Below are 24,685 nucleotides of genomic sequence, written 5' to 3'. Positions count from 1 at the left end.
ACTGACATTTATAATGTTATAACATCTAAGTATTCTCTATTAACCAAAAAAACCCGATGCTACGATTTTAAAATCGCACTCAAATAAGCATTGGTAGTATTTTTGGGGCGCCTGGGTGGCTTAGTCGGTTAAGCGTCCGACTTTCGCTTAGGTCATGATCTCACAGTTCGTGGGTTCGAGCCCCGCGTCGGGCTCTGTGCTGACTGCCAGCTCAGAGCCTGGAGCCTGTTTCAGTCTGTGACTCCCTCTCTCTCTGACCNGCACCCGTCTCTCTGGCGGCGGCTCTGTGGGGCCTGGCTGTCCGCCTCTCGCGCTCGGCCGCCGCGCGCTCCTATGCGGTCTTCTGCGAGGGGCTGACCCGCACGCTGCTCATCTTTTTCGACCTGGCCTGGCGGCTGCGCATCAACTTCCCCTTCGTCTACACCGTGAGCTTCCACGAAGCTCCACGTCCGCCCGCAGGGTCTTTCTGAGCTCCACTGAAGGCCTTGTGCTGGCTGACGAAGGCGTGTGGTCAGGCTCCCCACACCAGGGAACACGCAGCACGAGGGGCAGAGTAGGGGCTCTGGGCAGCTACTCGGGAAGGTGAGGGGGGCAGGAGAGGACTCCGCCGAGCAGCTCTGTGGACCTGAGGGAGCACAGGGGGAGAGCCCTAGCCGTCCTCCCGGACGCATACGCCTGCGGTCCATGTAGACGGAAATGCACAAAATGAGGAGTTAACCACGGAAGTGAAAAATGCTGAGTGAGGGCAACGTCTCGCTTCACACTGGCAACAAAGTGCTTCCCTGTTGGACAGAATCGTTCAGCAGCAGCCCCGCAGCGGCCCAGAGGACGACTGTGGATCTGTCCTGTGCGCCTGCAGGAGAGCCTTGTGCTGGGCTGTCCTGTGCGCGTGGCCGGCGGGGAGGCCCTGGTGAGGGGCTGGCCGGGAGGAGGGCCCAGGGCCAGCGACAGCCACAGAGGATGGCGTCGCAACTGAGCTCCTTGGGGTCAGGACGACCATGCCTTCAGACCCGTCGGAAGTGGGGATTTCTGAGGAGGAACCGCCAGGCGCTCTTCTAGACGGGCGAGGCTCTGAGTCGCAACTGTCTTGCCTGCCTTTCCACCTGTCTACACTGCTGCACGCACGCCCCGAAGTATTCCTGAATGATGAGACGGAATGCGGTCTCCTTGGCCATCCAAAGCCTGCGTTTTCAGAGCAAACAGAACACAAGAAAATGCCCTCACATGTAAAAAGGACCTCAGCCTATCTGCAGATAACACTGGGGTTACTGGCTCCACCAGCTTTGGAAGGAGCAAATCCATTATGCAATAGTTAAGGTACAAGCAGAACAATAAAAATAGATTAATTGTAAAAGCTGTCTTAGAATCCTTTCTTTCACACGGAGTCTGGATGCCTGTTAACGGGGCAGCCCTCAAGTTCAGTTGGTGTGAATCAGTTGGTGTGACCAGACAAAGGAAGTGGAACTGAAACTCCTGGGAAGTAGGTTGATGTGGGAGGAGAGTTTTGAGCATGCTTTAAATTGTGCTCAAAGGCCATTCAGTATTGGCCTACCGCTTCAAGGAGAACATTCGAAATATCCTGTATCAATATCAGGGTAGAATGTGAAGATTTAACAAAATTCTTTATGGATCTTCAGCACTCATTGCCAAGGACTACTGTCCCAGATACCGCCTCCTCAGGCCCGCTACTCATCTGCTGGAAGTGGCCGTTTGTACCAGTCAGCCCCTCCACAGTTGACAGCTGCCCCCATTTCCGCATTCCGTAGAGTAATTTTGGCCTGCAGAACAATTTCATTTCTTTCCTCATCCCCTCTTCTTCCACTTGAAACACAATTTAAATGGAGGCCCGACAGTGAAAGTTACAATATTAAATGTACTTTTAGTATAATCCTTTCTCAAAGTGGGAGCGGTACCAGTGTGGCCTGAAATAAAAGTAACCTTGAAACGTCTCCGCTGCAGCTCAACTAGGGAGTAATGGACCTAGGGTTTCCTTACAGGAAAGTTCCCGTTCCTAGGAGCGGAGGTTATGTCTCATACCAACATGTTTTTTCTGCTAACACCACTGGTTGATAAAGATCACTTCAGAGCATGGAGTTGTTAAGGAGTTCCAAAGCGAGAGAGACTTCACAGTTTTGGGGGCTATCAACCGCCTATATCCGTTTGTGTGCTAAATTACTATGCCTTATGCTGTTTCAGTGTTTTGGGAATGTAAAGAATTAAAACTTGTTACTTAGTATATATGACAAATGTCTTATTTTAAGTGTGTAAAAAAAGAAACTATTAAAATAGCTTAATTTATATACTCTGTTATAAATTATATTAGTAAAGATATCAAACTGAAACATGAAACAAAATAAAGAACCATGTTCAAGGCCACATAGCTAGGTACATTCTAGGGTTCTGAAAATTTATATAATATACAATTATTCTTATTAAACCTATACTTTTTACTATCTATTAATAAATTGTTGATTATTCTGATTCGAATTAGGGATGTCTAGAATCATACCTTCCAATTTGTCATGTTTGTGGCATTTTTGGCGTTCTTGAATATTATTCAACATGCATTTTTCTAATTAAGAATCTTCCTATCTTGCTAACTAATTACAAATTAGAATTTAAATATTAAAATTATACTAAAAAGAAAAACAGTCCTTTGTTTTTCTTAATACTCGAGCCTTAGTGAATATGAAGACATTTTATAGACAAGGAAGAGTGAATGAAGCTGCAAGTAAGCTTGGCTGTTGCCCTAAGATACATGTTTAGCCAGCTGAGGGAATTGGAATTTGCTAGAATTTGACCAGGCTGACTGCACTGGACTCACTTATACTTCCTCATCCTTCAGTCGTTTTCTTCTCTCCACATCTAGGAGAACATTCATTCCAAAATGTTTTCTTCTCCCAATTCTCTGGGTCCTCTATTTTGCTATCTCTTCTGCCGTCTATTCCTCTTCTACCTGACACCTAAATGTTGGGATGCTTCATGGCTCGGTCTTTAGCTCTCTTTGGATTCTGTATTCTTTTCCAATTTCATATCCTCATTTGTGCGGTGACAATTCCAGATATGTATCTCCTGGCTAACCCACATATTCAACTCTGTAGTTTACACATCCAGTTTTGATTGTCCACAGGCAGCTCAACCATAATGTGCTCATGTCAACAGTTGGGATGTTCCTCCCAAAGGGCTCTCCCTTCTGTCAGCATCACCTTACCAAACTGCCATTTACCTGCTTGCTTATGAAAAAAATTAAAAACAAGCCAGTGAGTCCCTTGATGATTACTTTCTTACATCCACTGTGTTTTCCACCAAGAGGCAGCTTTTGAATGTGTTCTGCTTTGCATCTCATCACCCATAATCCTAATACATACCCAATACTTATTCATGCTGCATAAACTCTGGAATCTTCTTTTTCCCACCACAATCACAGCATGTGGGGGGAAAAACTTTTCAAAAGTCTAAATAAAATTGTATCATTTCATTCCTTAAGACTCCTTTATGGCCATTTATCAATCATAAAAGTAATCTAAATGCTGATATGCCTGGAAAATAACCTGGGTAATCTTTTCCTTGCCCCCGATCCAGGCTTAGTTCATAAAACTCTCCCACAACTTGAGTAGAATCTGCTCACTCCAAAATTTCTCAAATATTCTTCTGTTATCAAAATTTTGCACATATTGTTCCCCTGGCGTGAACACTCGCCAGTAGTATCTGCTTACCCTGATTTTTCTCAAATATTGTTCTGTTATCAAAGTTTTGCACATAGTGTTCCCTTTACATGGAACACTCTATAGCCACTCAAGTTTTCCACAGATTCAAGTCCTACTCCTAATCCTGGAAAGGAGTGGATTAGCAAACATGAAAGAGATTCATGGAAAAGTCCACAGAACTTGTCCAAGTCAGAAAATAAAGAGCTTCACTCAGGGCCTGCAGAAATTAACACTCAAGGCAGAAGGTATAAAAGCAGAAACGCCAGGAATGAAATAGCTGAGGAAATTGTAAGAAACTATAATTTTGGTTTTCTTATAACACACGCTAAAAGAACCTAGTTTTAAATACTATGAAAGCCTGCATTTAAAATAACAAACACAATTATACTTTGTTTACAAATCTATCATGTATATGGCCCATAGGAAACATCAGTGTACTGTGCTAAAAGAGAGATTATTGTCTTTGGGCTTTCAAACACCCTCTTCTCCTAGTTTACATTCAGTCAGAAGAAGACACCTTGATTTTAATCATTACTCCTTAAAAATGACTTTAAATAATGCAAATTTTTTCAAACTGGAAATCTATTTTTTTTTAAATTTTTAATGTTTATTTGTTTTTGAGAGGAAAAGAGAGAGAGCNCACAGAACTTGTCCAAGTCAGAAAATAAAGAGCTTCACTCAGGGCCTGCAGAAATTAACACTCAAGGCAGAAGGTATAAAAGCAGAAACGCCAGGAATGAAATAGCTGAGGAAATTGTAAGAAACTATAATTTTGGTTTTCTTATAACACACGCTAAAAGAACCTAGTTTTAAATACTATGAAAGCCTGCATTTAAAATAACAAACACAATTATACTTTGTTTACAAATCTATCATGTATATGGCCCATAGGAAACATCAGTGTACTGTGCTAAAAGAGAGATTATTGTCTTTGGGCTTTCAAACACCCTCTTCTCCTAGTTTACATTCAGTCAGAAGAAGACACCTTGATTTTAATCATTACTCCTTAAAAATGACTTTAAATAATGCAAATTTTTTCAAACTGGAAATCTATTTTTTTTTTAATTTTTAATGTTTATTTGTTTTTGAGAGGAAAAGAGAGAGAGTGAGCGAGCAGGAGGGGCAGAGAGAGGGAGACACAGAATCTGAAGCAGGCTCCAGGCTCTGAGCTGTTAGTATAGAGCTCCATGCAGGGCTTGAACCTAGAGCTGTAAAATCATGACCTGAGCCAAAGTCCAATCCTTAATTGACTGAGCCATCTGGGGGCCCCTAAAATGGAATATCTTAAACATATTTTGTTAGTTTGTTAATCCTGAAAAAAAAATACCTGGAAAAATGGTACTTACCATAACATATAGGTTTATGAGACCAACCATCGTTACCACACACTATTGAACCTGTGCGCCCATGTTGGCTTTCGTATCCATCGTGGCATTCATAGTCCAGCTTGTCATTGAGTTTAAACCACGTGCCATTGCTCTTGGCTTTGGAATTCTCAAATACTGGCTTGTCACAAGATTCTAATGCATAACAGAATTGAAGATTTCATTTCTAATATTACTTAATGGATGATGTAATTAAGTCTCATCCCAAGGAAGTAAAATAAGCTTCATCAATTAGTATGGGCTAGTAAATTCAGTATCATATTAAAATAATCTAAGAATTCCAGTGATAAATCATTGTCCTGAAAGTTACTCAAAATGAAAAAATACGTTTCTACATAGCATTTTTCTTATCGTTTAAATACTCAGAAAGTTTGACTAAGAACACTTTCCTCTATCAATTATAATTCTGTGTTTATGCCGTGCTTGTAATAAAATAGGATATTACAGATGTATCATAATTTTTCTAGCAAAGCAGAATACAATTTTATGAATTAAGACACCAAAGTCATCAGCAGAGTGGCAGATCTACCAGAGAAAAATGGCTTAGTTGAATAGGATTGGTTTTCAAAAATGGAAGTTAATTTTTCAATATTAGATAATAATTCTACTTTAAAACATAATAATTTCTTAAGGTCATATGCTCACTTTCTTTCCCAAATATTTTCCTAATGGGTGTATAATCTTTTAAACTTACCAAGATTTAATGGAGCGATAACTCTAGTTTTTATAACTAGTTATAAGAAAGTACAATGTTAAAAGTTTCAATTATTGCTAACAGTATGGTAATAAAGATTTAAATAATTCATGACAAATTTTATACTGTGTTCTGTAGCCAGCTACCTTAAAGCTTTAAAAAACAAAGCAAAACTATACAAGTAAGAAGAGTCAGAAAGAGAGAGATTCTCTTCCATAATATGAGTTATAATGGATAGCTAATTACATTTTAATATAAAATGAGTTTGAGATGGGATCGACTTTTATCATTTTTTCTCTGGCTAGTGCTCATAGTAACCAAGGAAATTGAAGAAAAAAGGAAATGGAAACAGTAGAAATGGGTATTAAAATATCTACTTCATTTAAAGTGAATATGCTCATCAGTTCAAAAATATCACTGCATAGCTTTGGAGTATAAGATAAACTGAGGAAATTGTTCATAGAAAATCTTCATAAACATCTAGGGACAGGGAAATCTTTCCACACCGCTGTATTTGGCGCTATCTAGACACATTTCTGTCTTTACTGACTAGATGTTTAGGAAGATTTTCTAAGGGGGATGTTTTAAAAGTGCACTTACCCTGGATTGTCAAACACAAATTCTACAGGTTAAATTAAAATTCTCCACTATGGACTCAGATCTTCACTTACAAATATAACTTGTATGTCTAGCAACAAAGATTCTGACTTCAAAGTCTGATCACCTAAAACCAGGAACAATAGGCATAAAGGCATAAAGGTGTCAGCCACAAATAAATGAGTTTCCAGGAGACTACACATCAGGCTCCCTAACCAGTTTCTAAATCACAGGATGTTTTAAAGTGGAAAATATGTAAACTGAAAGATGTGCTGGTGTTAACTCTATAAGTGATTGCTCTTAAGAGGCAAAAAATTACATCTTTTCATTTATCCGTTCAAATGGGAAGCACATCAGCCCCTCCCCCCAGAAAGAATTAACTTAGAGTAAACTTTTGTTCAACAGTCATCAGGATAATGATTATGGACATAATTAATTACTCACTAATACATGTAGGTCGAGGTGACCATCCACTTTCCAGACATGTAATCGTTCCTGAAGGTTTACCATCTGGTGTTACATATCCTGATTTACACTGATACTGTGTTTCCGTGTTTAAGGAATATGTATGTTCATATTCAGAAAAAAATCCATTTTCAATTGTTATCTCTGATTTTGAACATGCTTCTGAAAGACAAAAAGTATAAGGAAAACATAAGCATATAAATAAATATTTTTATAAAGATGCAAATAACACTATCAAAAATAAGGAGTCATTTATAAATGAAAATCTGGAAAAATCTGAATCATCCAAATTCTTGGGATGGAAAAATAAGCTACAAAGAAACTAAATCAAAATAGTTCATTAAATTTTGTTTGGAATGGAGCAAGGTTTAGGATACCCAGAATCCCTTCTAGGAAATATTTAGGAATTTGTTGGTCTAATGGATCTGGAGTCCTACAGCATTTCAGAGTTGCACTGGCAATGGGTCCTTCCCAGGCACTTTTAAAAAATAACCCCAGGGGCGCCTGGGTGGCTCAGTCAGTTGAGCCTCCAGCTTTGGCTCAGGTCATGATCTCATGGTTTGTGGGTTCGAGCCCTGCGTTGGGCTCTGTGCTGACGGTCAGCTCAGAGCCTGGAGCCTGCTTCGGATTCCGTGTCTCTCTCTCTCTCTGACTACCCCCCCCACACACACACGCACATACGCTGTCTCTCTCTCTCTCTCTCCTAGAAAAAAAAAACATTTAAAAAAAACCCGCAGCACTCAGTTAACTAATTGGGGTATCTCAGTTCAGGTGACAATCTCAGAGAATCTGCCACCATAGCTACCACCACTGTGAGAATCTGAAATGCTTGTCACCATATTTGGGTGCTTAAAACCATATGGATACATGGAGTTCAATGAGTATGACACAGATCAACACATTCATTTGTGTTCTAAGACCAAAATGATGATTCCTCAAATTATGTGTAGCTTGACTTGAAACCATAAAAGAAGACTTCTGTCATTTACAAGGTCTTCACAAAGTACAGCTTTATTTATTAAATAACCCACAGATGAAGAAATGAAGAGAAAATATGAGCTATATATTTTTTCATAATTGGTCATTGGTAATTTTATCCCTTCACTTGTACACTTTTCCTAGTACACTGGAAATGGGGTACTTGGAATACTAAATACGCAGGATAAGGACTAAAGTATATAATTTTTTAAAAGACATTAAATCTTTTGGATTGAATGATAAGAAAAACATTTTAAATAAAATTTTGTGAGGTGATAATAAAGTAGTCTTAGAGGGAAATTTTACTATTATATGCATACAATAGAAAAGAATAAAGAATGAATATCGATCATCAGAAAATGAAAAGCAAACAAAACCCAACATACATATAAATTTGAAAAAACAGAATAGTGTCAGTGAGATGGAATAGGGTGTTTTCTTATTCTCTATTTGATTTACTTCTGCTCTAGTCTTTATTATTTCCTTCTTTCTAACTTTGGGCGTAGTTTATTCTTTTGCTAGTTCCTCAAGGTATAAAGTTAGATTATTAATATACAATCTACTACTTTAAGATAAATTTTTTATGTTTATTTATTTTGAGACAGAGACACAGAGAGCACTTGCACGTGCACGCGCACACACACACACACACACACACACACACACATATACACACAAGCGGGGGAGAGGCAGAGAAAGAAGGAGAGAGAATCCCAAGCGGGTTCTGAACTGGCAGCCCTAACTGTGAGGCACAATCTCACGAACTCAACTGTGAGATCATGACCTGAGCCGAAATCAAGAGGTGGACACTAACTGGCTGAGCCACACAGGTACCTTAGTCTTCTATTTTAATGTAGGCATTTATCACTAAAATCCTCCCTCTTTGTACTACTCTTGCAGGATCTCTGAAATTTGTTACATTGTTTTTGTTTTCATTTGTCTCAAGATATTTTTAAAAATTGTCTTGCATTTTCCTCTTTGACCCAATTGTTACTTGAAAGTGTGTTTTCTTTCCACATATTTGTGAATTTTCCCATTCTTTTGCTGTTACTGTTTTCTAGACTTATCCCATTGTGATTGAAAAAGATACTGCATAGAATATTTCACGCACAGTAGAATGCACTCTTCCACTGCTGGGTGGAAAATTCCATGTATATCTATTAGGTCTATAAAATGTTTACATTATTGTTCAAATCTATAGCTTCTTTCTTGGATTTCTGTGTATATATTCTATTTATGATTCAAAGTGAAGTACTGAAGTCTCTGAACACTATTGTATTGCTGTCAGTTTCTCTACTTCAGATCTGTCAATATTTGCTTTATATATTTAGGAATTCCAATGTTGGTTCCACATATGTTGAAAATTGTTACCATCTTTGTGCTGAATGGATTCTTTATCATTATATAATGATCTTCTTTGCCAGTAGAAATAGTTTTGACAGAAAGTCAAATTTTTTTGATAGAAGTATAGCCACTCTATCATTCTTTCATTGCCATTTGCAAGAAAATCTTTTTCCATTCCTTCACTTGTAGCCAATTGTGTCTTTATTTATTTATTTATTTATTTTTTAAATATAATTTATTGTCATAGTTACTAACATATAGTGTATACAGTGTGCTCTTGGTTTTGGGGGTAGATTCCCATGATTCATTGCTTATTTAAAACACCCAGTGCTCGTTCCAAGAAGTGCCCTCCTCGATGCCCATCACCCATTCCCCCCTCCCTCCCTATCTCCCATTAACCTTCAGTTTGTTCTCTGTGTTTAAGAGTCTCTTACAGGTTTGCCTCCGTCTCTGTTTGAAACTATTTTTTCTCCTTCCCTTCCCCCATGGTCTTCTGGTAAGTTTCTCAAGTTCCACATATGAGTGAGAACATATGATATCTCCTCTTTGACTGACTTATTTCACTTAGCATAATACCCTCTGGTTCTATCCAAAGTGTTGCAAATGCATTAATTTCATTCTTTCTCATTGCCAAGTAGTATTCCATTGTATATATAAACCACTATCCTTATCCATTCATCAGCTGTGGACATTTAGGCTCTTCCCAGAATTCGGCTATTGTTGAAAGTGCTGCTATAAACAGTGGGGGAACTTGTGCCCCTTTGAATCAGCATTCCTGTATCCTTTGGATAAATTTCTGGTATGCTATTACTGGGTCGAAGGGTAGTTCTATTTCTAATTTTTTGAAAAACCTCCACACTGTTTCGCAGAGCAGATGAACCAGCTTGCATTCCCAATAACAGTACAGAAAGGTTCCCGTTTTCTCCACATCCTCGCCAACATCTGTTGTTTCTTGAGAAGTTAATTTTAGCCACTCTGACCGGTGTGTGGTGGTATCTCAGTGTGGTTTTGATTTGTATTTCCCTGCTGATGAGTGATGTTGAGCATCTTTTCATATGTCTGGTGGCCATCTGGATGTCTTCTTCAGAAAAGTGTCTATTCATGTCTTTTGCCCATTTCTTCACTGGATTATTTGTTTTTCAGGTGTTGAGTTTTTAAAGTTCTTTATAGATTTTGGATACTAATCCTTTGGATACTTATCCAATATGTCATTTGCAAATATCTTCTCCCACTCTGAAGGTTGCCTTTTAGTTTTGTGGATTGTTTCCTTTGCAATGCAAAAGCTTTTATCTTCATGGAGTCCTACTACTTCATTTTTGCTTTTATTTACCTTGCCTTCGGAGACATTTGAGTAAGAAATTGCTGTGGCTGAGGTCAAAGAGGTTGTTGCCTGTTTTTTCCTCTTGGGTTTTGATGGATTCCTGTCTCACATTTAGGCCTTTCACCCACTTTGAGTTTATTTTTGTGGAATGAGGAACATGGCAGTGATGTCCACTCTCACCACTATTATTTAACATAGTGTTGAAACTCCTAGACTCAGCAATCAGGTAACAATATGAAATGAAAAGCATCCAAATTGGCAAAGAAGAAGTCAAACTTTCACTTTTTTCAGATGATATGATACTCTACATGGAAAGATTCCATCAAAAAAGCTGCTAGAACTGACACGTGAATTCAGCAGAGTCACAGGATACAAAATCAATGTATAGAAATCAGCTGCATTTCTATACACCAATAATGAACCAACAGAAAGAAAAATCAAGAAATTGATTCCATTTACAATTGTAACAAGAACCATAAGATACCTAGGTAAAACCTAACCAAAAAGTAAAAGATGTGTATGCTAAAAACTATAGAAAACTCATGAAAGAAAGAAATGTGGAGAAGACACAAAGAAATGGAAAAATATTCCATGCTAATGCATTGGAAGAACAAATAATGTTAAAACGTCAATACTACCCAAAGCAATCTGCACATTCATGCAATTCCAATCAAAATTGCCCTGGCATTCTCCTCAGAGCTAGAACAAACTATCCTAAAATTTGTGTGGATTCACAAAAGACTCCAATTAGCCAAAGTAATGTTAAAAAAGAAAACAAAGCAGGAGGCATCACAATCCTGGACTGCAGCCTCTACTACAAAACTATAATCATCAAGACTGTAGGGTACTGGCACAAAAAGAGATACTTAGATCAATAGAATAGAATACAGAACCCAGCAATGGACTCACAAATGTATGGCCAACTAATCTTGACAAAGCAGGAAGGAATATCCATTTGAGAAAAAAAAAAAAAACAGTTTCTTTAGCAAATGGTGCTGGGAGAACTGGACAAAAACATGCAGAATAACCAAACAGGACCACTTTCTTACACCATATACAAAAATAAAGCCTATTACATCTTTAAAGCAAAAGTGAGTTCTTCATTACTTTAAGTTTTTCAGGTACTTTATTCCTTTTAACAGGTAAATTTAAACAATTTATATTTAAAGAAATTATTGATAGGTGAACACTTATTATTGACATGTGGCTAAGTGTCTTCTATTTTGTAATTGTTTTTTCAATCTCTTCCTCTTTTAATGACTTCCTTTGTTATTTGATTATGATTTATAATTTAGTTTGATCCTTACCTCTTTATCTTTTGTATGTCTATTACATGTTTACCTCCTTACATTATTGGAGTATAGTTGACAAAATTATATATATATAAAGTGTAAAATGAGATGACATGATACACAGATATATTTGGAAATAATTTCAAAAAAGGGTTAACACATTATTCACCTCATATAATTACTTTCCTTTTTTTTTTGAAGCTGGAATGCTTAAGGTCTACTCTCAGCAAATTTCAACTATACAATACATTATTACTAACTATAGTCATCATGCTATACACGAGGTCCTCGGAATTTTTTCATCTTATGAAGGCTTACACCCTTGGAAGAGCATCTCCTCATTTCCCCCATCCACACCCACCACTGTAACTACCATTCTACTCTCTGCTTCTATGAATTTGAGGTTTTTTCTTTTCTGATTTCATATATTAGTTTTATCAAAAGTATTTTCAATCTTTGGCTTATTATACTTAACATATTGTCCTCTAGGTTCAACCATGTTGTGAATAGCAAGATTTTCTTTTTCCTCATAGTTGAATAATATTCCATTGTATATATATACAATGTGTGTATATATATATATATCATATCTTCCTTATCCATTCATCCATCAGTGGACACTTAGGTTGTTTCTATATGTTGGTTATTGTGAATAAAGCTATAATGAAATTGAGGGTGCAATATTTCTTCAAGATGCTGATTTCATTTCGTTCAGATATATACCCAGAAATGGAATGGCTGGATCATATGGTAGTTCTATTAACTTTTTGAGGAACTTGCATACTGTTTTCCATATGCCTATAACAGATTACATTATTATCCAAAGTATACAAGTGTTCCCTTTATTCCACATTCTCACCAACACTTGGTATGTCTTGTCTTTTTGATAACAGATGTCTTACCAGGTAGAAGGTGATATTTCATTGTGGGTTTGAATTGCATATCCCTGATGATTAGTGATTTTGAGTATCAATTGGCCAAATGTATGTATTCTTCAGAATAATGTCTATTGCGGTTTTTGTCCATTTTTAATTGGATTGGATATTTTACTATTAAGTTGTAGAAGTTGTACAATATATACGTATAATCTATGTAAAATATATATATAAAAATATATATCTCCCTTAACAGATCTATGGCTTGCAAATATTATCTCTCATTCTAAAGGGTGCCTTTTAATTTTGTTGATTTGCTGAGTAGAAGCTTTTCATGAATTTGATATAACTTATTTAAGTCTTTAATTTGTGTAAGAGTTAATGTTCATCAGTGGTTTAATACAGTGGTTTCATTGTTTGGCTTCTGGATATCCAGCTTTCCCAACACCATTTACTGAAGACATTACTTTTGTCATTGTGTTTTCTTGGCTCCCTTGTTAAATTTTAATGGACTATATACGTGTGAGTTTATTTCTAGCTCCTGACTCTGTTCCATTGATCTGCCAATAGAATAGTGTTTTCATTTTGATCACTTTATAATATAGTTTGAAATTAGGGAGCATGATGCCCTCAACTTTGCTCTTCTTTCTCAAGACACTTTGGCTATTTGGGAGTCTAGTAGGTTCCAAACAAATTTTAGGATTGTTTATTCTATTTCTATGAAAAATGTCAGTGGGATATTGATAGGAATTGTAGTGTATCAATTGATTGCTTTGGGACGTAGGGACAGTTTAACAACATTCATTCTTCCATTCTATGAACATGGACACTCTTGCAATTTATTTATAGCTTCTTCAGTTTATTTCACAACTGTCTAACTGTTTTCAGGATACAAATGTTTTGCCTCGGATGAATCTATTCTTAGGTATTTGATTGTTTTTCATGCTATTGTAGCTGGGATTGTTTTTAAAATTTCTCTTTGTGATAATTCATTATTAGGGTACAAAACTACAACAGGTCTTCATATATTAGTTTTGTATCCTGCCACTTTACTGAATTCATTTTTGAAGTCTAACACTTTTTTTTTTGGTGGAGTCTTCAGGTTTTCCTCTCTGTAATATGATATCTGGAAACAGAAAATTTTACTTCTTTATTTTTTGAGTACCCTTTATTTCCTTCTGTCCAAAGTGGTGAAATTGTGTATCTTTGTCTTTTTCCTGATCTTGAGGAAAAGCTTTCAGCTTTTGAATATCAAATATGATGTTAGTTATGGGCTCCTTATTTATGGTCTTTATTATGTTGATGTATATTTCTTCAATACCTAGTTGTTGAGAGTTTTCATCATAAGTGGATGCTGAATTGTGTCAAATGCTTTTTTTAATAACTATCTGATTATATGACTTTTACCCTTCTTCTTGTTAATGTAGTGTATCACATTACTGATTTGCATCTGATGAACCATCCTTCAGTCCCATCGATAAACCCAGCTTCATCATGGTGTATGAATCTTTTAATGTGCTGTTGAATTCACTTTGCTAACATTTTGTTGAGCATTTCAACATTTATGTTTATCAGTAATGTTGGCCTACAATATATTTTTTTTGTAGTGTCCTTGTCTGGCTGTGGTATAAAGTAATGCTGATCTTGTAAAGTGGTTTTGGAAGTACCTCCTACCCCCTTTCAAGTTTTTGGAATGGTTTGAGAAGAATTGGTATTAATTCTTCTTTAAATTACCAATGAAAACTTCTGTTCCCAGACTTTTCTTTGCAGAGATATTTTAAGTTACTGATTCAGTCTTGTTCCTTGTTATTGGTTTGTTCAGATTTTCTATTCTTAATGATTTTGTCTTTGTAAGTTTTCTATTTCCAGGAATTTATCAATTTCTTTATGTTATCCAATTTGTTGGTGTATAACTGTTAATGGTTGTCTCTTATGAACATCTGGATTTCTCTGGCATCACTTGAATGCTTCCCATTTCATTTCTCATGTTATTTATTTGATCTTTTATTTTAATCAAGTTAGGTTTGTCAAGTTTGTTTCTGTTTTGAAAAAAAAAGTATTAATGTTGTTGATCATCTTGGTCTCTATTTCACATATTTTTGCTCTAATTTCTGTTATTTCCAAGCTTGTTAATTATAGGCTTAGTTGTTCTACTTTTTACTGTTTTTTTAATATACTTTTTTATTTTATTTATTTGAGAGAGAGAGACAGACAGAGCACGAGTCAGGGAGGGGCAGAAGGAGAGAGAGAGAATCTTAAGCAGGCTCCACACTCAAGGGCTGAGCCCAATGCGGGGCTTGAGTCTGTGACCCTGGGTTCATGATCTGACCCAAAATTAGGAGTTGGGTGCTCACCCAACTGAACCACCCAGATTCCCCCATCTTTTTAGTTTTTGGATGTATAGTTAGGTTGTATGTTTGAGATCATTTCTTTTCCTTACTATAGGCATTTATCACTATAAACACCTCTTATAGAACTGCCTTTGTGTGCGACACATTTTTTTCTCTCTTGCTGCTTTCAAAATTAGGTTTTTTGGGGGAGGGGTTAGCCAGTTTTATTGTAATGTGTATTAGAGATTATTTCTTTGGGTTGAATCTGTTTGGGGGAATTAATCAGCTTCTTGATTTTGATAGTTCATATCTCTTCCCAGATTGATACATTCACAGCCATTATTTCCTTAAGTAAACTTCCTGTCCCTTTCTCCATCTCTTCCCCTTTTGAGACTCACATAATGCCTACAATATCTTCTCTGACAGCCTCCCATAATTCATATAGACTCTCTACTCTGTAATTCTCTCTCCTTTGTTCTCTGACTAGAAGACTTCAAATGATCTCTATTTTACTTCATAGATTCTTTCTTCTGCTTGATAAGATCTGCTATTGATGCTCTTTGTTGTACTTTTCATTTCAATCATTATATTTTTCAGTTCCAGAATTTCTGGGTGGTTCTTTTTATAATTTCTATCTCATTGTTTTTCTGATTTCTTTGGGTTTTCTTTCTGTGTTTTCTTATAGCTCATTGAACTGTTTTGAATTCTTGATCAGGAAAATCATAAATCTTCATTATTTAGGGTAAGTTACTGGAAAAGTGTTGTGTTCCTTTGGTGGTGTCATGTTTCCTTGATTTTTCATGTTTCTTAGTCTTGAATTGTTGTCGTTGCATTTGAAGAGGATCTCACTTCCTCTGGTCTTTCCTGACTGACTTTGGGAGAGAAATACTTTCTGTCATACTTGTTAGGGACTCTGAAGCTTTTTAAAAACCTTTTTTTTTTTTTTTAACAGATTCATCGGTTCCCTATGTCTTACTACCATGTAAGAAGGAATTTTTGGGTGGTATGCCTTTTTTCAATCCTGCAAAGCTTTCAGGGTCCTCAGAGCTTTCTGTTTGATTTCCTGGAAGTAATGCTAAATGCTCAAATACATTCTTTTTTACTCTCTCTGTGGAGTCAGTTTGGATTTCTTTCTTTCTTCCTTTCTTCCTTCCTTTCTTTCTTTATGTTTTATTTATTTCCGAGAGAGACAGCAAGCATGAGCAGGGGAGGGTCAGACAGAGAGAGAGACACAGAATCTGAAACAGGCTCCAGGCTCTGAGCTAGCCGTCAGCACAGAGCCCGATGTGGGGCTCGAACCCCCTAACCGTGAGATCATGACCTGAGCCAAAGTCAGACGCTTAACCGACTGAGCCACCTAAGCGCCCGCAGTTTGGATTTCTATGTATGTTCACTAGCCAATGAAAACTCCTGCATTCACTCCCTTTGGGGCATATACAAGGAGCTGGCCAATGGATCGTAGGTATGCAGAAGGTTGGGGGTACCATTAGGTGAGCAAGATCTGCAGGCAAGTCGTCCCCAGTGGCTAGTGGGTAGGCTACCCAATGTAGTCTGCAAAGTGGTTAGTAGGATCTTTGTCCCTTGAGGAATTTTGAGCCCTGACTGTTGTAGTCTAAGCTTTCCTCATTTCCCTCACTCATGAAGATCACCTCAGTATTCTGGATGTAGTTAGAAAGAAATGGGCCATTTGGTCAGTGACCCATATAGCTGAAGAAGTCAGATGATCACTCACACACTCTTTCCCCCAATGGAAAAATTGCAGGCTGAGTGAGTCTCTCTTGGCACTGAACTGTGACACTTTCAGGGAGGAGTGACTCAGATAAGTAAAGAATGTTCCATTCATCCTCTTCAGGGCACCCTCTCTTGGATCTTTTGCTGTCATGGTGTCATCTAACTTCTGCTAGATTCCCAGACTCCCACAAAAATGCTCTTTCTGTGGATGCTTGTCAAAATTGGTGATCTTGGCCAGGGAGAACTGAAACTTGTGTTCTGACATCTAGCTGGTGTCACTACTTTTTTCTGAGATTGACTTTATATATGTATGTATTTGAGTTTTTATTTTCATTGATACACAGTATTATATTATTTTCAGGTGTATCATATAGTGATTCAACAATTCATACATCCCCCAGTGCTCATCATGACATCACTATTTCACCTGTCCCCTATCCCACCTTTCTCCTTTCTGGTAACTATCACATTGTTCTCCACAGTTAAGAGTCTTTTGTGGGGTTTTTTGTTTGTTTTTGGTTTTGGTTTGTTTCACTCTCTCAAATTTTTCCGAATTTGTCATTTGTTTTGTGTCTTAAATTCCAAATATGACTGAAATAATACAGTATTTGCCTTTCACTGACTCACCCATTTCACCTGGCATTATACTGTCTAGCTTCATACATGTTGCAAATGGCAAGGTTTCATTCTTTTCCTGGCTGAATAATAGTCCATTTATATATACATACCACCCCTTCATTATTCATTCATCAATCAATAGATACATAGGCTACTTCCAAATCTTGGTCATTGAAAATAAAACTGCTATAAACATAGGGGTGCATGTATCCCTTTGAATTAGTGCTTTTGTATTCTTTGGGTAAATACCCAGGAGTGTGATTGCTTGATCATATGGCAATTCCATTTTTATCTTTTTGAGGAATTTCCATACCGTTTTTTAGAGAGGCTACATGAGTTTGCATTCCCAACAGTGCAAGAGCGTATCCCTTTCTCCACATCCTCACTGACGCCTGTTGTTTCTTATGTTGTTGGTTTTAGCCATTGTGTCAGGCATGAGGTGAGATCTTAGTGTTGTTTTGACTGCATTTTCCTGGTGATAAGTGATGATGAGTATTTCTTCATGTGTCTGTTGTCCTCTGTATGTCTTCTTTGGAGAAATGTCTGCTCATGTCTACCACCCATTTTTTTAGTTGGATTGTTGAGTTTTATAAGTTCTTTATATATATTGGATGTTACCCTTTACCAAACATGCCATTTGTAAATAACATTTCCCATTCCACAGGTTGCCTTCAGTTTTCTTGATTGTTTCCTTTGCTGTGCAGAAGTCTTTCATTTTAATGTAGTTCTAATAATTATTTTATTTTTATTATTTATTTATTTATTTTTGCTTTTGTTTCCCTTGCCTCAGGGGATCTATCCAGAAAGATTGTGGCTGATGTCAGAGAAGTTACTGCCTCTGCTCTCCCTCTTCCTGGATTTTTATAGTTTCAGGTCTCACATTTAGGTCTTCAATCCCCTTTGAATTTATTTTTGTGTATGGTGTAAGAAAGTGGTTCAGTTTCATTCTTTTGCATGTTGTTGTGCAGTTTTTCCAGCACCATTTGTTGAACGCATTGTCTTTTTTTCCCACTGGATATTTGTTCCTGCTTTGTCGAAGATTAGTTCACTGTATAATTATGGGCTTATTTCTGGGTTTTCTATTCAGTTCCATTTATTCATGTGTCTATTTTTATGCCAGTACCATACTGTCTTGACCACTATAGCTTTGTAATATAACTTGAAGTCTGGAATTGTGATGCCTCCAGCTTTGCTTTTCTTTTTCAAGATTGATTTGACTATTCAGGTTCTTTTGTAGTTCCATCACACTTTAGGTTTGTTCTAGGTTTATAAGAATCTTGGTATTTTGATAGGAATTGCATTGAAAGTGTAGATTGCTTTGGGTTGTGTGGACAGTTTAACAATATTTGCTCTTCCAGTCCATGAACATGGGATGTCTTTCCATTTCTTTGTGTCATGTTCCATGTCTTTCTTCAGGGTTTTATCGTTTCAGAGTACAGATCTTTCATCTCTTTGATTAGGTTTATTCTTAGGTGTTTTATTGTTTTTAGTGCAATTGTAAATGGGTTGTTTTCTTAATTTCTCTTTCTGCTGCGTCATTATTGTATAGAAAGGCAACAAATTTCTGTACATTGATTTTGTATCCTACAGCTTTTCTGAATTCGTTTCAGTTCTAGCAGGTTTCGGTGGGAACCTTTTGGGTTTTCTATATAGAATATCATGTCATATCTAAAGGGTTAAAGGCTTACCTCTTCCTTACTGACCTGGATGCCTTTATTTTCTTTTTTGGTGTCTGACTGTGGTGGCTCAGACTCCCAGCTATATTGAATAAAAGTGAGAGTAGACATCTTTGTCTTGTTTTTAACCTTAGGGGAAAAGCTCTCAGGTTTTCCATTTTAAGGATGATGTTAGTTGTGTGTTTTTTCAAGTATGGCCTTTTTAAATGTTGAGCTATGTTCCCTCAAAACTTACTTTGTTGAGAGCTTTTATCATGAATGGATGTTATATTTTGTCAAATGCTTTTTTGGCATCTGTTGAAATGATCATATGGTTCTTATCCTTTCTTTTATTGATGTGGTTTGATTAATGTGACATAGCACATTGATTGGTTTGTTAATACTGAACCATCCTTGGAACCCTGGAATAAATCACCATGCAGAAGACATGAACAGACAGGACTTGGTGTGGTAAATAATTTTTTAAATGTTTTGTTGAATTTGGTTTGCTAGGATTTGTTATGGATTTTTGCCTCTAGATTCGTCAGAAATATTTACTTATAGTTCTCTTTTCTTGTAGTGTCTTTACGTGGTTTTGGTGTCAGAGTAGTGCTGCCTCATAGAATGAATTTGGGAGTTTTCCTTCTTTTTCTATTTTTTTGGAATAGTTTGAGAAGAATAGGTATTAAGTCTTCTTTAAATATTTGGTAGAATGCACTTGTGAAGTCATATGCTATTGGACTTTTGTTTGTTGGAAGGTGTTTGATTACTGAGTTTTTCTTCTGTTCATGGTCTGTTCATTGTTTAATTTGTTCCTGTTTCAGTTTTGGTAGCTTTATGTTTCTAGGAATTTATCCATTTCTTCCAGATTACCCACTTTTTTGGCATATAGTTTTCCACAATACTCTCATATAATTGTTTGTATTTCTGTGTTGCTGGTTGTTATTTCTCCTCTTTTTTTGTGATTTTATTTATTTCGGTCCTTTCTCTTTTCTTCTTGATAGTATGGCTAGCAGTTCATCACTTGTTGATTTTTTTAAAAGAACTAGTTCCTGGTTTCTTTGATATGTTTGTTCTATTGTTTTTCTAGTGTCTATGTCATTTCTTTCTTTTTTAAAAAAATATTTTTAACATTTATTCATTTTTGAGAGCGACACAGAGAACGAGTGGGGGAGGGTCAGAGAGAGAGGGAGACACAGAATCCAAAGCAGGCTCCAGGCTCTGAGCTGTCAGCACAGAGCCCAACATGGGGCTTGAACTCACAAACTGTGAGATCATGACCTGATCTGCAGTCGGACGCTTAACCGACTGAGCCACCCAGGCACCCCCATTCATTTCTGCTCTAATCCTTATTATTTCCTTCCTTCTGTTTTTTAAGGTTTTGTTTGTGGCTGTTTTTCTGGCTTCTTCAGGCATTGGGTGAGGTTGTGTATTTGATGCTTTTTGTGTGTATCCTTCTTGAAGTAGACCTGTATTCCTATGAACTTCCCTCTTAGAACTAGAGTGGCTGCATCTCAAAGTTTTGAACTGCGGTGTTTTCATTTTCACTAGTTTCCATATAGTTTTTTTTGTATTTTCTTTTATTTCCTGGATGACCCATTCATTGTTAATTAGCGTGTTACTTTACTTTCATGAATTTATAGTCTTTTCAGATTTTTTTTCTTGTGGCTGACTTCTAGTTTCATAGTAATGTGCTCAGAAAAGATGCATGGTATGACTTTGACCTTTTTGAATTTGTTGGGGCTTGTTTTATGGCCTAATATGTGTTCTGTTGTGAAGAATGTTCCACATGCATTCGAAAAGCATGTGTATTCTGCTGTTTTAGGACGCAATGCTCTCACAATATCTGCTAAATCCATCTGTTCCAGTGTGTCATTCAAAGCCATTGTGTCCTTGTTGATTATCTATTTAAATGATCTTGTTCATTGATGTAAGTGGGGTATGAAAATCTCCTACTATCACTTATTATGAATGTTTAGTTTTTTTCTATTTGTTATTAACTTTTGTGTATAGGGGAGCTTACATGTTGGGTGTATAAACATTTACAATTGTTACATCTTTATGTTGGATTGTCCTCTTTATTAATACAGCTTCTGCTGAAAAATGCCCTAGTACCCTTATGGGTTTTCCCTTATGTGATTGTTTTGTTTTGTTTTGGCTTGGTGCTTAACATTTTTTTCTATACTCCTATGTTTTGCCAATTGAATTACGATTTACCTGTTTCTGTGAGTTTGCTTTTGTTGATTTTCCTGGGGGTTCTCTGTGTCTCCTGGATATGGATATCTGTTTCTTCCCCCCAGATTTAGGGAAGTTTTCTGCTGTTAATTCTTCAAATAAATTTCATGTCCTTTTTTTTCTTTCTTCTTCTAGGACTCCTCTAAAAGATGTTGTCATGTTTGATGGAATAATGAGTTCACCAAATCTATTCTCATTTTGCATAATGCTTTTTTCTCTCTTTTGTTCAGCTTGATAACTTCCCGTTGCTTTGTCTTCTACGCCATTATGTTGTTCCTCTCCTTCTTCCAGCCTGCTGTTCATTCCACCAAGTGTGTTTCTGATTTTGCTTATTGAACCCTTTATCTCTGTTATGTTATTCCTTATCTCTGTATTAAAGGGTTTCACTCATGTCTTGAGTTTTTTTCTCAAGCCCAGTATCTTTATAATTATTACATTAAGTTCCCTATTAGGTATTTTACTAATATCCGTTTCATTTAGATCCATGGATGTGGCATTGTACTGTTCTTTCATTTGGGACAAATTCTTCTGTTTTTTCATTTTGTCTAAGTTTCTGTGCCTGCCTCTCTGTGTTAGAAAAGTCAGCTACTTCTCTTGTTCTTCAGGGTAATGGTCTCATGAAAAACAGTTTCTGTCATGCCCTAAGGTGTGGTGACCCCTTTTCCCCAGGGCCTGGCACTTCAGGGAGTGTCTCCAATGTGTGCTATGTGCACAATGCTATTGCGTCCTGACCACTTTATCTTTCTGGTCACTCATCTGCAGAGGCTCTCTTTGCCTGTTGTGAGCAGTGTTTGGTTCCTACCCTGAATGTGGTGAGTTTTAACTTGGTGTGCTCTGGTCTGCTTGTGAAATGAGACTTCTCAACACTGCTGCTGGAATCAAGCCCTCACCACCACCTCCCTGCCCCCTCCCCCAAGAAAAAAACAAACCCCCAAACTCCCAAGGTTGGAGGTGCAGTTTGGGCAGGAATCTGGTCTGGTCTTTCATGGTTGGGGTTGCCTGCTCTGGGACTAAGGAAACTGTGACTGGAAAGAGTGGTTCCACCGGAGCATGGGGAGGCAGGCCTTGGTGTCCGCAAGTCAGATAGCGAAGGTGGGCCCTGTGCTGGTTCCCACAGTTGACCTTGTGTTTATCCTGAAGGGCAGGAGAGGGAAATGGCACCTGCCAGTTCCTTTGTTCCCAGAGGGGTCTCTGAATGCTGCCTTTCTGCAACGTGCACCAGGATAAGCAAATAACCTCTCCACTGTGTGCTCCAAGTGTTCCTCAGGTTGCTGTCTCCATGCTGTATGTCCACTGACTCTTTGCCTGCCTTATCTCCAAGAGCAGCCCTGATGCCCTTTGAACTCTCCCAGGCCCAAGCACACTGACCTTTCAAACTTCAGGCTTTAAGCCCCACTGGTTGCAGAAACTCACAAACTTTGTCCCCTCTCCCTTTCCAAGATAATTTCTATGGGGATTCATTTTTCCTGTGTGCTCCTCTCTCTGTCAGTCTGTCTCTCACCCCTCTCTGTGACCACTACTCCCTTCCCACCTCAGTGGCCACAGTCTATTTCTTCTCAGTTTGGGAGAAAAACCTGCATCTTTCTGTACATCTTCCTTTTCGTGGTGGCCTGTTCTGCCCCTTTAATTGTGGAATCTGTTCTGCTAGTCTTCAGGACAATCTCGGGGGTTTGATAGTTATCTGCATAGGATGAGGCAAGCCTCGGATCCTCCTACTCCGCCACATCTTCCTCCTTCCACTGCTGGCGTCACCCTATTATTACAGGTTTCTTCTTTGTAGTTCCATGATTGTTTTCTTGACTAAAGCCTATCATTAGACATTTATTTTGCTATATATGTATCAGGAAGTTTGTATATTCACTCATACACACATGGAAAAAATAAAACTAAGTAGATTCATTGGTGGAAATAAGAAAGTTGACATAAATATTTTGTTACAGTTAATACAAATGAGGGTTAGCAAACCATAAATATACTGGGATCTCAGACCATTTACTTACTGAGATTAATGCACTCGGGAGGAGGGAACCAGCCATCCTCTGTACATGTCATCACAGTCTGCTCATTTTGAAGACTGTGGCCTGAATGGCAGTCAACTCTTACAGAATCACCTTGTAAGTATTTTCTTCCTTGGTTTGGATAATTTCCATTTTTCAAGTAATTGAAAATACATTGTCCTAAAAATCATAAAAATAATAAAAGAATTTTAAGCCCATAAATTCAGTGAAAATACCAAACTAAAAATTATATGTACAGCATTTAAACTATAATGCATAAGTATCCAAAAATAAAGCTACTGTCAAATGTTGAAAAAGAAAAAAAATCAATATTCAATATTATTTATCTTCAGTATTTGTAATTAAGATACATGTAAGTGATACAGGTATTTTCATAAAGCCTCTAACTTTATCTCTAATGTGATTTTAGGAAGAGCTCCTCATAAAAGGAAAACCTTAATTGACATTTTTGGTCAGAACATTCATCCCTTGGCCTTCTTTTTGTCAAATTGGCTTAATTGTACTCATTTATGTGTTTCCCCTCTCCAGTATGTGAAATATTTACAGAAATACAATTATAAAAAGGTTTACTCACTGCGGCATGGTACTGCTGGTGACCATCCTTCTTGTGTGCAATGAATATAATCCCAGTTCTCTTGTGAAACAGTCACAAAATTGGGATGACAGGAATACCAATATTTTTTTCCTACTTGTACTGGAAAGTCTTGTCTATAGACAGACTCATAGTATAGACTACCATGTTTTATTTTTGGAAAATCACAACGATTCCCTTGGAAGGAAAACAAAACAACAAAAGCACTATAAATAATGTTTTATCTTAATAAAAAATCAAACTGGAAATGAACTGTTTCATTGGTGAATTCTATCTTCTTATTAGCATTATTTCACTGGTTGCATCAGGTTTTCTTGGACACGAAAAGTTGTAAATTTCAGATGACTGGGATATGTGATGAAATTATGGCTAATGAAGATAAAATCGCATCTTGTGTGTCCTATGATATATAAACTTGCATGAAGGAACAAAACTCTATAGATCTATTTAATGAATTCTCATTGACTATGTATATCCTAGCTCTGGTTCATTAAATAAACAACTTGGTTCACTAAATAAGCAATTTTAAGCATTGAAAATATTGATTTTATTGCTCAGATCATCTGCCCTCCTGTTTTTTTTTCTTTTCTGTTCTCATCAGAGATCAGAACCCTGCCTTTTCTTATTAGACCAACTCAATGTAGGGATACTGTGGGATATTTTTTCTTAGATTAATATTCATTAATTTTTCTATTTATTCAAATAGTGTAAAAATATAGAGTAACACAAAATTTTCCATTCATCATATTATAGAGAAAAATAAAATTCTTATTAATGCCTCAAACCAATCATCAAGGAAAGTTTTCTCCTTTATTTAATCAGAGAATTGAATTAGGACTATTTCTTAA

The 24,685-nt window shown here is 37.1% G+C and overlaps 1 protein-coding gene and 2 pseudogenes across 2 annotated transcripts in view; 2 read left to right on the top strand and 1 right to left on the bottom strand.

Moving 5' to 3' along the window:
• The window catches only part of LOC144238207 (complement factor H-like), a 40,625-nt pseudogene extending 16,611 nt beyond the window's left edge, over positions 1-24,014 (bottom strand). The window contains exons 1-4 of the transcript XR_013337042.1: positions 23,820-24,014; positions 23,228-23,404; positions 6,828-7,010; positions 5,054-5,227 (exon numbers count right to left, since the gene is read on the bottom strand). The product of XR_013337042.1 is annotated as a complement factor H-like (transcript). The remainder of the gene's footprint in view (positions 1-5,053; positions 5,228-6,827; positions 7,011-23,227; positions 23,405-23,819) is intronic.
• Positions 261-701, top strand: LOC144238203 (small integral membrane protein 10-like protein 3 pseudogene; annotated as a pseudogene).
• On the top strand, positions 718-1,328 carry LOC144238322 (protein FAM220A-like). Its single transcript, XM_077772118.1, is given in 3 exon segments — positions 718-891; positions 893-955; positions 987-1,328. Coding segments are annotated over 3 exon segments (552 nt in total). The 5' UTR covers positions 718-732; the 3' UTR covers positions 1,317-1,328.
• Positions 24,015-24,685: the final 671 nt, after the last annotated feature.

Source organism: Crocuta crocuta, unplaced genomic scaffold, assembly GCF_008692635.1.
Source record: "Crocuta crocuta isolate KB4526 unplaced genomic scaffold, BGI_CrCroc_1.0 scaffold318, whole genome shotgun sequence".
Classification (NCBI taxonomy): Eukaryota; Metazoa; Chordata; class Mammalia; order Carnivora; family Hyaenidae; genus Crocuta; species Crocuta crocuta.
This window is presented reverse-complemented; position numbering and strand designations above follow the sequence as displayed.